The sequence below is a fragment of the Pholcus phalangioides genome, unplaced genomic scaffold (assembly GCF_987345545.1).
Source record: "Pholcus phalangioides strain wild (caught in Gottingen) unplaced genomic scaffold, Ppha-v1.0 ptg000004l_1, whole genome shotgun sequence".
Lineage (NCBI taxonomy): Eukaryota > Metazoa > Arthropoda > Arachnida > Araneae > Pholcidae > Pholcus > Pholcus phalangioides.
In genome coordinates, this window is record NW_028301597.1 from 10,267,968 (window position 1) to 10,280,094 (window position 12,127).

Sequence of the window (12,127 nt, forward strand, 5' to 3'; positions counted from 1 at the left end):
TGATTATAGGCAACTGAATAACCGTTTTTGAGATAGTTTCTTATCAGGAAAGAAACAATTTTAGCTAACAATAAAAGGATGGGAAAAAAAAAGAATTTCAGGAAGAGGGATTTAGAGGAGAAAGAAAAATATCTCTTTATCTCTTTTCACTTGTACTGACGTTACGTTTCTTTCAAACTTGCTAGTATAATGAATAGGAATGTATTTTGTACAGGTAATGCAGGGTATTTATCTGTATTTGAAGAATAGTCTACTTATCTCAACGCAAAGCTAATAAAGCAGAATAAATTACTAAAAATTATGTTGAACTCTTCTTCCCCCCCCCCCCCCCCCATGAACTTCCGTATCTCTGCTCATTACTATGTGCAAGATTATAAGAAAAATAAATCTGAGATCAAAGGATCCACCTATGGACCCTTTGTCACCGATGTTCAAATGATGAATTTTTTTCACAGAGTAATTTCTCAATCACAAACAAAAAACTCCTTCTTTACAGTCACTCCTCTTTTACGGACAACTTGTTTTGTTCCGCAGGGTGTCCGCAAGAGAGAGGATTCACACTGTATTTCATTCATAAGCGGATGCAGGCGCTTCAAACGAGTGGGAGGGGGCGGATTTTCCTCCTCCACTCTCCGCCTATGATAATAAAGATTTATTTTTGGGGAAACGGAGGGCGATAGTGGCAAAGGGGCAGGGAGGCTGACCCGTGCACCGACCTCCCAAGCCCATTAAAAATTAGGAAAAAAAATTATACAGTGAAACTCCTCTAAGACGACAGGTTAGCCGCTAATCGCATACAGAGGTGGCTGCGAAATAGGGGTTATTTTTGTATTAATTATGTCTATGGAGCCTATTTTCCGTTTCGAGAAAAACTTGCCGCAAATTTAAGTTGGCCAGAGAATAGGGTTGGCCGCCTATGAAAGTTTCACTATATTTATGTAAAAAAAAAATTGGAATATCAAAATAAAATACACTTTATATGTTATATTTATCAATTTCTGTTAATATAAATGCTTTTTGAAGAGTAGTAACTCAGAATTTCTTAGGAAATTCTTTGTGCCCCCTTCCACCGAAGTCTTTTATGCCTCTCTCGAAAGTTGATTCTGCGTACTACTCTACTCAGTAGAGGCGACCAGTCCCCTCTGTTTCCCCTCATGATTTTATTGCTCTGCTATATAGGTATTTAATTTTCAATTGCAACACACAATTATTGAAAGGTTGCATAAAATTTCTATGATAAACACAATGTTTAATAAAAATTGGCAACACTGATAAATGGACAGAATGAAATATGCTACAGTCTATCAAGGTCATTTACAAGAAAATCTGTTCCCTTTGTTGACGGGAATTATCTGATATCCAAGAATGCTTCTATATCACTGCTGAGTTCCTAATACCTCCCCAACCCAAAGTAATCTTCGTGATAATCCTCGAAGAAAACCGATGTCAAACACTCAATTGTTCATTTGTATTCGTCTATGTATGAGTATTTGTGTTATCAATGTGTAGGAAGGTACATGTGCCCCACAACTCTTCTTTTCCCGTGTCCTTTAATCTTAGAGATCTTCAAGTGAGGGGAAATCTGAAGATTAAAAATGGAGAAAGGAAAGGGGCGTATGACATGGCAGTATTAGTGTCCGGTACAAATGTGTCCAATACAAAAGATATGGGGGAAGGAACTGGTTTTCTCCGATTCAGATGTGCGTTCCTGGCACTTTCGAAACCATTTTTGGTGAACGCATGTGTGAGTTGCTGCCCCTTTTGGTACACTAGAGTTTTGACTCACATATGCGTCACGCCCCTCAGCTGGTTAATTTAAAAAAATCAATATTTTGTTGACACTAATCAGGGAGAGGTAGCTTCGCTCAATTACGGACCGAAAGGCTAAAATTATTTCAGCAAAAATTATGAAACTTTTTTTTTGAAGATATTGATTTCTCAAGTCCTCCAGAAAAAATACCCAGTACAAAAGTTTAATGACTTCCAACGACTTCAAATACATCTACATACGATCACAGGATACATGCTACCATAAAGCCGGGTTTTCCTAGAAGTGGGTTGTTGGGGGCCACAGCATGCCGATTGAGTTGAACAAAAAAAACAATGATTAGAAGTTCATTTTGAACTCTAGCTTTTATTCTATAAAAGTTGCAAGGGAAAAAACAAGATAATTTACGATCATTAAAAAATAAATAAAACAGCCGACAAATAACAACCGGCAATCTAAGAGAGAAAAAACAATCCCGACATACACGCGGAAAAAACCAGCCTACAATATAAAGCCGGGCTCACGCGAGGGTGAGAGCACGCCGCTGGCGATTTGCATATTGTGTCGGGCTGAACAGTTCCACGTGCACAGAGAATAAAAACGGAAAAAGCCAAAGCGACTCGAGATCTTTAATACAGCTTTGAAAAAAACATTCCAACATAGGTTTTTGGCGCTGCACGAACCGAACTGGATCATTTCGTGTTGACAGAAACGTTAAATAATCACACTACACGTTTGTGTTGCGACCAGAGGAAGGGAGATGTGATAGCTTACGCATGATCTCACGTAAACGCAAAACGAAGTTTGAGTCAGCTGTTTTCCTGTATGCCTTGGGAGACAGTAGGTCAGCTAGAAGATGAAGTGTTGTACCATAAACAAGCTCAGTGGCATGAATGTTGTTTTTGTAAGCAACTCGCAATCCCAGCAGAACTATTGGTAATGACTCTGTCCATCGAAAGTTGTTGTGTGCTTCGAGGGCACTTTTCAGAGTACGATGAAATCTTTCAATCATACCATTGGATTGAGGATGGTATGCAGTGATATGTATTCTGTGAGTGCCGAGGATTGCATTCAACTCACGGAAAAAAGTGGATTCAAAATTTCCTCCTTGATCGGTTGTGATGGTAATAGGAGTTCCGAATCTCAATACCCATCCATGAATGAGAGCTTTTACTGTAGTTTCAGCTGTCGTATCTTGCGTTAGTATGCGTCCTGTCCATCTGGTAAACCGATCGATGATGGTCATATAGTATTGGTACCCTTCGGATGGTGGCAGGGTTCCAATTGTAACGTATCGGGATCCGATCCCTCTACGTTAATGGTGATCTTGTCATAATGTGGGAAATTCCTTCTTATTTTAGAGCCCAGGGACCTCTCAGTTACCGGAAACCACCCGAGGACCCGCTGGCAAACCAGTAAGGGCCAGAATGTTCGTTTAGTTCGGCAGTCGACGGGTGGGGTCTTTCGGCTTTCGAACGAGAACGGGCCAGAGGTCGGGCTACTGATGTCCCACATAAATTAATTTCCCTCATGACGACGATGTCGCTATTTTCGTGGAGGGGTTTGGTCCAGAATATGTATAGTTTGGGCAAGGCTTAAGGGTTTGCCCAGTTAAATATTTTTATTTTTTATTAAAGAACCTCACGGGAGAGTTGTTACAAGTCTCGTTGTACGGAAAATATAGTGTTGTACTCACTTGTTTTTGGCGGAGGGCTGCAGACCTCCGTCGGAATATTTCATTACTTATTGTCTTGTTGGTATTGTTTACATAATCGGGAGAATCTGATCAGCTCTCTGAATTGTGTTATGTTGCCAGATTCAAATGTAATAATTCAATTGTAATGTTTATAATATAGTGACGCATGAATATGTAAATCCAATATTTTTGTTGAGGCGATAAGGCCTTGCGAGGACATGTGGTCCCAAATTTCTTGTGAAATAGGAGTATAAATTCCTCCCTCTTTATCTCTCACATCGCGTTCATCCTTTGTTTGTTCTTTTCAACTGAAGCCCTCTAGTAGGACGGTTCACTGTCTTTCCGACAGGTCCGGAATCGAGAAAAAATTAATTAATCTTCACAGTCAAAATTCTTCATTGCTGATCAAGGTGGTCTGGCCCTCAACCGAGAGGCCCCCTGGAACTGATCAAGGTGGTCCGGCCCTCAACCGAGAGGCCTCCTGGTGCTAATCGAAACGATCCGGCTCTCAACCAATAGACCTTCACTGATACTTGCGGGGAAAAGCTACGTCGAAGTGACTGACAACATCGGATATCCGATCAGAGTAAAAGTTTGACTGTTGATGATCATCAATTGGTGAGCCAATATCTTTCTGTTAATGTTAAATAGAGGGCTCCATGTTGTACTAATCTATTGTTAAAGTTGACTAACTTTATATTGAATTTAATAAATAATATTTCATGCGAAGTTTTATTTGCAATCATTTTCCACTTGTCGTTTGCCATCTTATTACTGGATATTTCGAACCGGGCAAGCAACTCCCATAAGGGATGTTGCACAATGAAGTCAATATGGATATGGGCAAAGCTAGTGTCGGGCATAGCAAATGTTCCCAGAAAAGATTTCATATGGCAGAAAATTTTGCATTTTTGGCATTTTACGCAGCTTCTGACGGCTTCTTTTATAGATCTTTTTATGTCATGCCAAACAAATCTTGAGGAAATAAGTTGCATAGTTGTCAAGGCTCCTGGATGTGACAAGTCGTGTAGGTGATGGAATACTGCTGTTCGAAGACATTGCGGTACAAATGGTCGAGGACTGGTCTTCGACACATCGCAATATAAATGAACATTCTCGATAGGAAAATATTGTTTTACGATTTGCAAAGATGAATCGGTCGATGCCAAAATGTTTTGCAATTCCTCGTCTTGGGTTTGAGCGTCAGAGAGTTCCTTGTAATTCAATGGTAGTAGTTTGGATAGAGCGTTGATCTCGACCTGGAGAGAGCATCTGCGATGATGTTGTCTTTTCCCTGAATATGCTGAATAGTAGAGAATTGCAAGATGAAGTCCAAATGCCTGAGCTCTCTAGGAGAACATTTATCAGGTTTCTGCTGAAATGCAAAAATGAGAGGCTTTTGATCAGTGTATATGGTGAACTCGCATCCTTCAAGCATGTGCCTGAATCGACACACACGTGTAGATGGCTAACAATTCTCTGTCGTAGGTTGACCACTTTTTCTGACTTATTGTTAGCTTCATAGACAAAAACGCAATGGGGTTCCATTGATTGTCATGATATTGCATGAGAGATCCACCGATGGCAACGTCAGACGCATCAGTCCACAAAATGATTGGGGCATCTGGATGTGGATGGAGAAGTAGAGTTGCTTCAGGCAATGCAGATTTCGCTTTGTCGAATGCATCCTGGCACGTCTCATCCCACTGAAGAAGTTTTTCAGACTTTTTGCGTTGGGGCTTTTTGCAGTTTAGTCAGCCTTCTAACAATTTCACTAAAGGTGCCAAGATATGAGCAGCCTTCGGAACGAAATGACAGTAGAAGTTGAAAAGTCCCAAGAATTTTCTAAGTTGTGTGAAAGTGGATGGCACAGGATATTTTGTGATGGCCTCGACTCGATCTGGAAGAGGCTTGATGCCAGTCGACGAAACCTGTACTCCAAGAAAGTCAACTGTGGAAAGTCCAAACACACCCTTGGAAGGCTTCAGCGAGAGACCATAGTCGTTGAGTCGCTGAAAAAGTGCTCTCAGATGATGAAGGTGCTCCGCAGGTGATGACAATGCAATGAGAATATCATCAACAAAAGCATATGTGAATGGAAGATTACGCAACACTTCATCGATAAAATGTTGGAAAGTGGATGCCGCATTGCACAGACCAAAAGGCATTTGTGTGTCCTTGAAGAGACCAAACGGTGTTGTGAAGGCCATTTTGTGGTCAGGAAAAATTGGAATTTGGTGATATGCAGAAACTAAATCTACGTGAGAAAAAATATTTTTCCCGTGAAGTTCAGCAGTGAAGTCTTGAATGTTAGGGATGCTGTATTTTGTCCTTGATGGTACGAGCATTTAGGGCTCTGTAGTCTCCTACTGGTCGCCAATCCAAAGAATTTTTCTTTGGGACCATGTGTAGAGGAGAAGAGAAACTGCTCTTGGAAGTTTGGATATGACTGAGATTGAGTATTTCTTGAAAAGCTGATTTGGCCAGTTTCATTTTAGCTGGATCCAGCCTGCGAGGTTTAGCACAGACTGGTGCACCAGAAGTTTCAATGTAATGCACGGTATTGTGTTTAATGGGCTGGTCGGGACGCAGTGGTTTCGTGATATCGGGAAATTCGAGTAGTAATTTGTGATAAATTTTATCTTCCAACACCACTTTAGCAGTGAAGATCCGCGCTATTTAAATGTCCCGAAACTTCCAATTTGGTATTTAAATCAACTAATTTCCTACTCCTAAGATCGGGTAATAAGTTCAAATAATGAAGGAAGTCGGGTCCAATGATCGCACATGACACATCACAAATAAAAAACGAAAACAGAAACGGTTTCCTAAGGCCTAAATTTAAGGTGAGTAATTTCCGGCAATATATTTTAATTCCGGTGCAGTTTGCAGCTTTGAAATTTTGAATGCGTGCTAATTTGAAATCATTTTTGGTTGCCGGTATTAGAAAACAGTCACTACCAGTATCAACGAAAAAGTGAATCTTCGTTTTAAGATCGCAACTAAATAGGCGACGAGAACTTACTGGCAAGTGGCATGTTGCCGCTACCCCTGGCTGTTGTCTTTTCCCTGATAGGAGCATGACTTCATACATTTCCTCGGGTTGGAACGGAACTTGTGATGATACCAACATACGTCATAAACACTCACAGGACTTATCCGTCGGAAACGGGACTGGTTTCGATCACGAGAATGATTCCTGACTTATCTCAAAACAGCAACTTCTTTCCGCAATTGTTGTATTTCCTCCATCAGCTCGGAATTCGAGGAAGCTGCTCTAGCTTGAGGGATCGATGGCTTTGTTACCTCTTTGATTTTGATCGGTGTTGACTGCAGGATGCGAACCGCGACTTCAGCTGCTTTCTGTGGTGTAAGTGGTTGTATGGCAGCTAGAATCGAAGTAACATTCAGCGGAAGCTGCTGTAGGAACAGTTCCAAGAGAAGAGAGTCTGCAATGTTGTGATATTCAGCACATCGCTGCATGATTCGGAGAAGTTCAGACGGTTTCCTATCACCCATAAATTTCAAGTGTCTTCTCTGACATTTTACTTTGAATTCCAAAATGATATAAAATATTTAGCTCAAATGGAAATTGTGTTATCATAAGAAAAATTTGCTAACCCTGGAGTAGGCTACTCTATGGAGCACATTCTGTCTTAAGCAAGATCATAATTGAGACTTGCTTGCATCAATTGATGGAAGGGGGGCCAGTTTAGTTCTAACACTTTTGTTTTAGTTTCCTCAATGAAGCAGTAGCAGCAACTTTATCACCACCTGCTGGGATGATAAAGTCTTATAATTAAATAAGACACCAGCTGCCTTCTGAAGGACAAAGACCAGTGTGCCATAGTTTATATCTTCACAGAAGCTATTGTTTTTTACAATCATCATCACAAGAAACATCACATCTAATATATCATCACCAGGCATTATATACATTAGGTTTTCAATTCTACTCTCTTCCATCTGCCTCATTATTTCATTCTTTGTGATTTAATGCCTCGTATGCTGGCTTTTTATCAGCAATTTTAAATTATTTCTTGGGAAAAATATATAGAGGCCTGTGTTAAATATTATAATGTAGAATTTTTTGCCACACCAGTATAACCATTTCATATTTATCATATACATTAAATATATGTTTATTAAAATATATGCTGTAAAAATCAAAGTAATTAAAAAAAAATTAACACTGTTGTGGTAAAATAACTATATAATTAAGCATGTTGAAAAACTTCGAAAATACATCTATATATATGATTAATATTATCTGGATTTATCAAATACAAAATAATTGTTTATGCAAAAATATATCAGATTGCAAAAGTTCGTCTTTGTTGCATCATAAGAAATATTTATAGATCAATTAAAAGTGAAATAAATTATTTGGAATTTGAACACTAAGAATCTGAACATGAAGGTTTAATTTAAAAAATTATTTTATTCACCAAAATCCTTTTTTTCACCAACTTACATTAACATTTCTAATTATTTCATGAATTCATTCAATCCTTGAATTTAAATTTTTTAATTGTTTTGAATTATTGCATTAACTACTCATGAAACTTAATTTAGTGAATACTGTAATAAATGTATAAGCGTACATGAAAAATAAAATATAATTTTTTTTTTACTAAGCGTGAATCATTATATTAAATCAAAATGTAAAAATATAATTAATGTAGTCATATAAGTACAATTGTGTTTTGTTACTCAAATGTATTAACTGTCAAAATAATGTTTACTTTTCTACAGTCTTCTTCTTAATATATTAATAGGATTAAATTTAAAAAAAATTAAAAATTCATGCTGTGCATCCAAAAAAAAAGGTTTAAAAAATTGTGTTAAAAATAAAAAAATTAAATTTAAATGACTTTTTTCCTCTAAGGTTTACATTTCTTCTATTCATAACATGCAATTTTTTGTGAGCATTTTAGTGAAAATTTCTTTTGAATGTATTGAAAATCTGCAAAGTTATGATATATTTTCATAAATAATATTGCTTGAATGGTTAGAATTGCTGAATGGCTTGAATGCCTTAGACATATCATTCATGGGGTTAGAAAACATTTTTTTCTCAAAAAGGTTGAGATATGCACATGAAATTTTGCATGGTCAACAAGGATGGTAGAAGCAATAAACAAAAAATAATTGGAATCTGGGATGATGGGTTGCATTTCAGTATCTAGTTGAATGATTTGAAATCGGAGCGATCCAGTCTTATTTCGATGAATTTTGTGTTGCGAGCCAGAATAAACATATTAACGGTCAAAAAACCATTATTTTTTTTCCACAGTATTTTACTTCATATATTTAGGAGAAATTTAAAATAAAAGTTGTTTTGGTAACTGCTGTGCCTCTGGTCTAAAAATACATTTGAAAAATTCCACAAAAACAAAGTTTACATAATTTTTTTGCATGTAAATTTCAAAAGTAAGTGTATGAATTCTTATTCATATTCTGTATGTTTTTGTGAACACTGTAGTGAAAATTTCATTTGAATATATTGAAAATTGAAAAAGTTATGATTTATTTTCTCAAGCAATGTCGATTAAAAATTGAGCCTCGGAAAAGTCATCTGCATCAGTTTTTGATAAATTTCAACATTTTTTTCTCAAAAAATTTTAGAGATATGCAAATAATATTTCACACGGTTAATAAGGATGGTAAATGCAACAAATAAAAAAAAATCATTGAAATCTGAGACTAAGGGTGTCATGGGTGGGTGATTTGACATGGAATGACCCATACGATAAACACATGTTGGGGTAATCGAGAAACTATCCGTACTAAGATCTAGACAACCGTAAGTACTCTTTATGGGCATTGTAAAATATTTCATCATTTATATATATTGTTTGTAATTGCATTTTTAATTGGGTTGCTGCATTTTTGAAATATATGACATCCATATTTGTTAGGGGCATTTTTTTTACCTCATTGGGCATTTTGCCGTTTGTGGTGTTGTATTTGTATTAAAATTTTTAAGTACAGTAGAACCTTGATTATCCAGACATAACTGTACTGAAGGGTGATAGGAAAACTGATTTTGAAACTAATTCGATAATAGAAAAGAATAAGTTGAAATTCAATATCAAATGATATCTCCCCCGGCAATGAGAACCGTGATAAGAACTGTCTTGTTGTCAAGAAGAGACACCCCTCCCTCTCATTAAGGCACACACATAGGATTAAGATTAATTCGTCAGACCAAAAAAGATGACAGCTAAATCTGCTCTCATTCACACGTATGTTTGCTTGTCAATAATGTTCGTCTGTTGCTTGTTTATAACTACATAAACTATACCCGGATCCTCCCATACTTACATCTATAGCTCATAGGTGCAGTTACGTATGCTTGTTTGGAAGTGGATTATTGTACAATAGAACGAAGCCATCGAGTTGTAAGAGAAAAAGGATTAAAGTTTCAAGAAAATACCAACTGTTGAGCATCATGGACTATAGAAAAATAAAGATGAGTTAGGTTGAAAAGATGTTTGGATGAACGAGGTTTTACTGTAAAATAATTGGATCGTTGTTCAAATCAGTGCTCGTGTACTCAGTTCCAATTAACCTAGATCTTTAGTTGAAAAGTGAAAAATATGTGAGCAGAAAAATGGAGAGTCCACAAAAAGCCAAGTACTGTAGCTTGAATCTTTTTATGAGAGTACGCGCTTTTTCTTTTCCTCTTCTACAAAGAAGCATTTAAGAGTGGGCGGAACAAAAATGTTAAATCGCACAAGACTAAATCCAATATTCTTCTATTTGTATGAGGGGAAGGAAAAATTGTTAGAGTTTTTTCAAATAGTTTTGTGACAATTACTTGAACCTTTCTCAAGTCTATTTTCTGAACATCCTAGGGAAGCAAGTCGGTTAATGTGCGTTACAAAGAAAATTGTTTTGCACAGGTTAGTGTCCTTGGCAAGCATGCAGGAGGACCAATGTTTGACTATCAAAGGAGACAGCTAACGTTTCTTCAACATAAAAATATACCAAAAAAAAACTTTTCACACATACAGTAAAACCTCTTTTTCACGGACACCGGCATCAAATTCATTTGTAAAAAAGGGTTGATAGTTAATCAGGGGCTCGAAATGCATACTTTTATTTTTAAAGGGGAAATTATTCGGCTATAAAAGGGGTGACTGCATCTGAGAGGGGGAGGGGGTGTCGGTTAAGAGTGGTTTTACTGTATTATTAGATGCATGATAAGGATCTTACATTGCATCATCAGCAATATCAAATCAATGTCTTTATCTTGAAAAGAATCTGTCAGAATCTTCAGAATATCAAAAATTATGATACCACTGCAAACCTATAAAGATTAAATGAGAATTAATGTCAGAAACTAAAATTTGCATATTTCCTTAGGATCTCTACTATTTTTGTTATATGGCGCAATAATTTTTTTGTTAGTCTTCAGTAAATATAGAGGATGATTATCAAAGGACAGAGGGTAATTATAAAGAGCGTTTGGATTTCTATGTCTTTGCATATTTTTTTACCTTTTTCCATATTTCACTCTTTTCTGGAAACGACAGAAACATTCAAATACATCCGATTTTTCCTTGATAGGAAAAACTAACCTACGAAGGTTTTAACAACCGGATGTTGCGAAGATATATTTTGGAAAGAGAGAAAATTCAACTGCCCCTACAGGGAATCGAACCTACGTCTTTTCACTTTCTGGGTGAACGCCCTAGACCACTAGACTGCAGAGGCACTGAATCTCTCAATCTTTCCTTGGAGCTCGTGTACACTGAAAGGGGCCGTACATGGACAGCCGGACCAGACTCAGGCCAAGCTCACAACTGCTGACGCTGCCACCAGATGGCGACTTACACAAGGATGACGCCACTCTCCGCTATCATACGAAGGTTTTAACAACTGGATGTTGTTAAAACCTTCGATAAAAAGATATATTTTGGAAAGAGAGAAACTTCAACTGCCCCTGCGGGGAATCCAACCCACGTCCTTTCACTTTCCGGGTGAACGCCCTAGACCAGTGGTTCTCAACCTTTTTTGTCCATGGCCCCCTTTCAACAATTTCTCATTCCTGTGGCCCCCTTGCGAACATGAATAATTTTCTACTCCCCCTTCTTTTCTTCCCCCACCCCCCGTTTTCCCATTAGAAGACAGTTATTCAAAAATTGTCTGAAGTATGAATATTTTTGAATTTAATTTGATTAATTTTTAATTTATGAAAATAACGAAAAAGCAAAATAAACACAATAGAATACAGTAAAAATAGAATAAATCCCTTGGGGTCACAAAGGGTCTGTATCATTGTAATGTTACTTTTTGTGAAGTTTATTGTTTTGTGTTTTTCTTAGTTTGATTTGTATGTTTTATGTGTTGTGTCAGTCCAATTAAAAAAAAAAAAATTTTTAATCAATGTAAACTCTGCACTTGAAGACGGCACAATGTCATTAAGTTACTGTACTGGGTGAAATTTGTATTATTTCCAAATTAGTTTTTTTTTTTTTTTTTGTGTGTAAAAGATTATGGTTTCATTGAGAAATGTCAGTTGTAGCTTCCGAAATATGCATTCTTATAATGATAAAAATCCCAAAAAGTGGTAGCAAGCAGTTTTATTAATTTTATTCTCTTCGTGCGGATAAAAGTAGTAATGAGGGAGTAGCCACACACAAATGAATCTCAAT

The 12,127-nt window shown here is 37.0% G+C and overlaps 1 protein-coding gene across 6 annotated transcripts in view; it reads right to left on the minus strand.

Annotated features, from left to right (window-relative positions):
* LOC149086525 (nucleolar MIF4G domain-containing protein 1) overlaps positions 1 to 12,127 on the minus strand; it is a 321,899-nt gene that overhangs the window by 150,685 nt on the left and 159,087 nt on the right. For all 6 annotated transcript variants that reach the window (XM_089255992.1, XM_089255991.1, XM_089255996.1 and 3 more), the window contains one exon: positions 10,686 to 10,779. In XM_089255992.1, the coding sequence (XP_089112118.1) occupies positions 10,686 to 10,779 (94 nt within the window). The remainder of the gene's footprint in view (positions 1 to 10,685; positions 10,780 to 12,127) is intronic.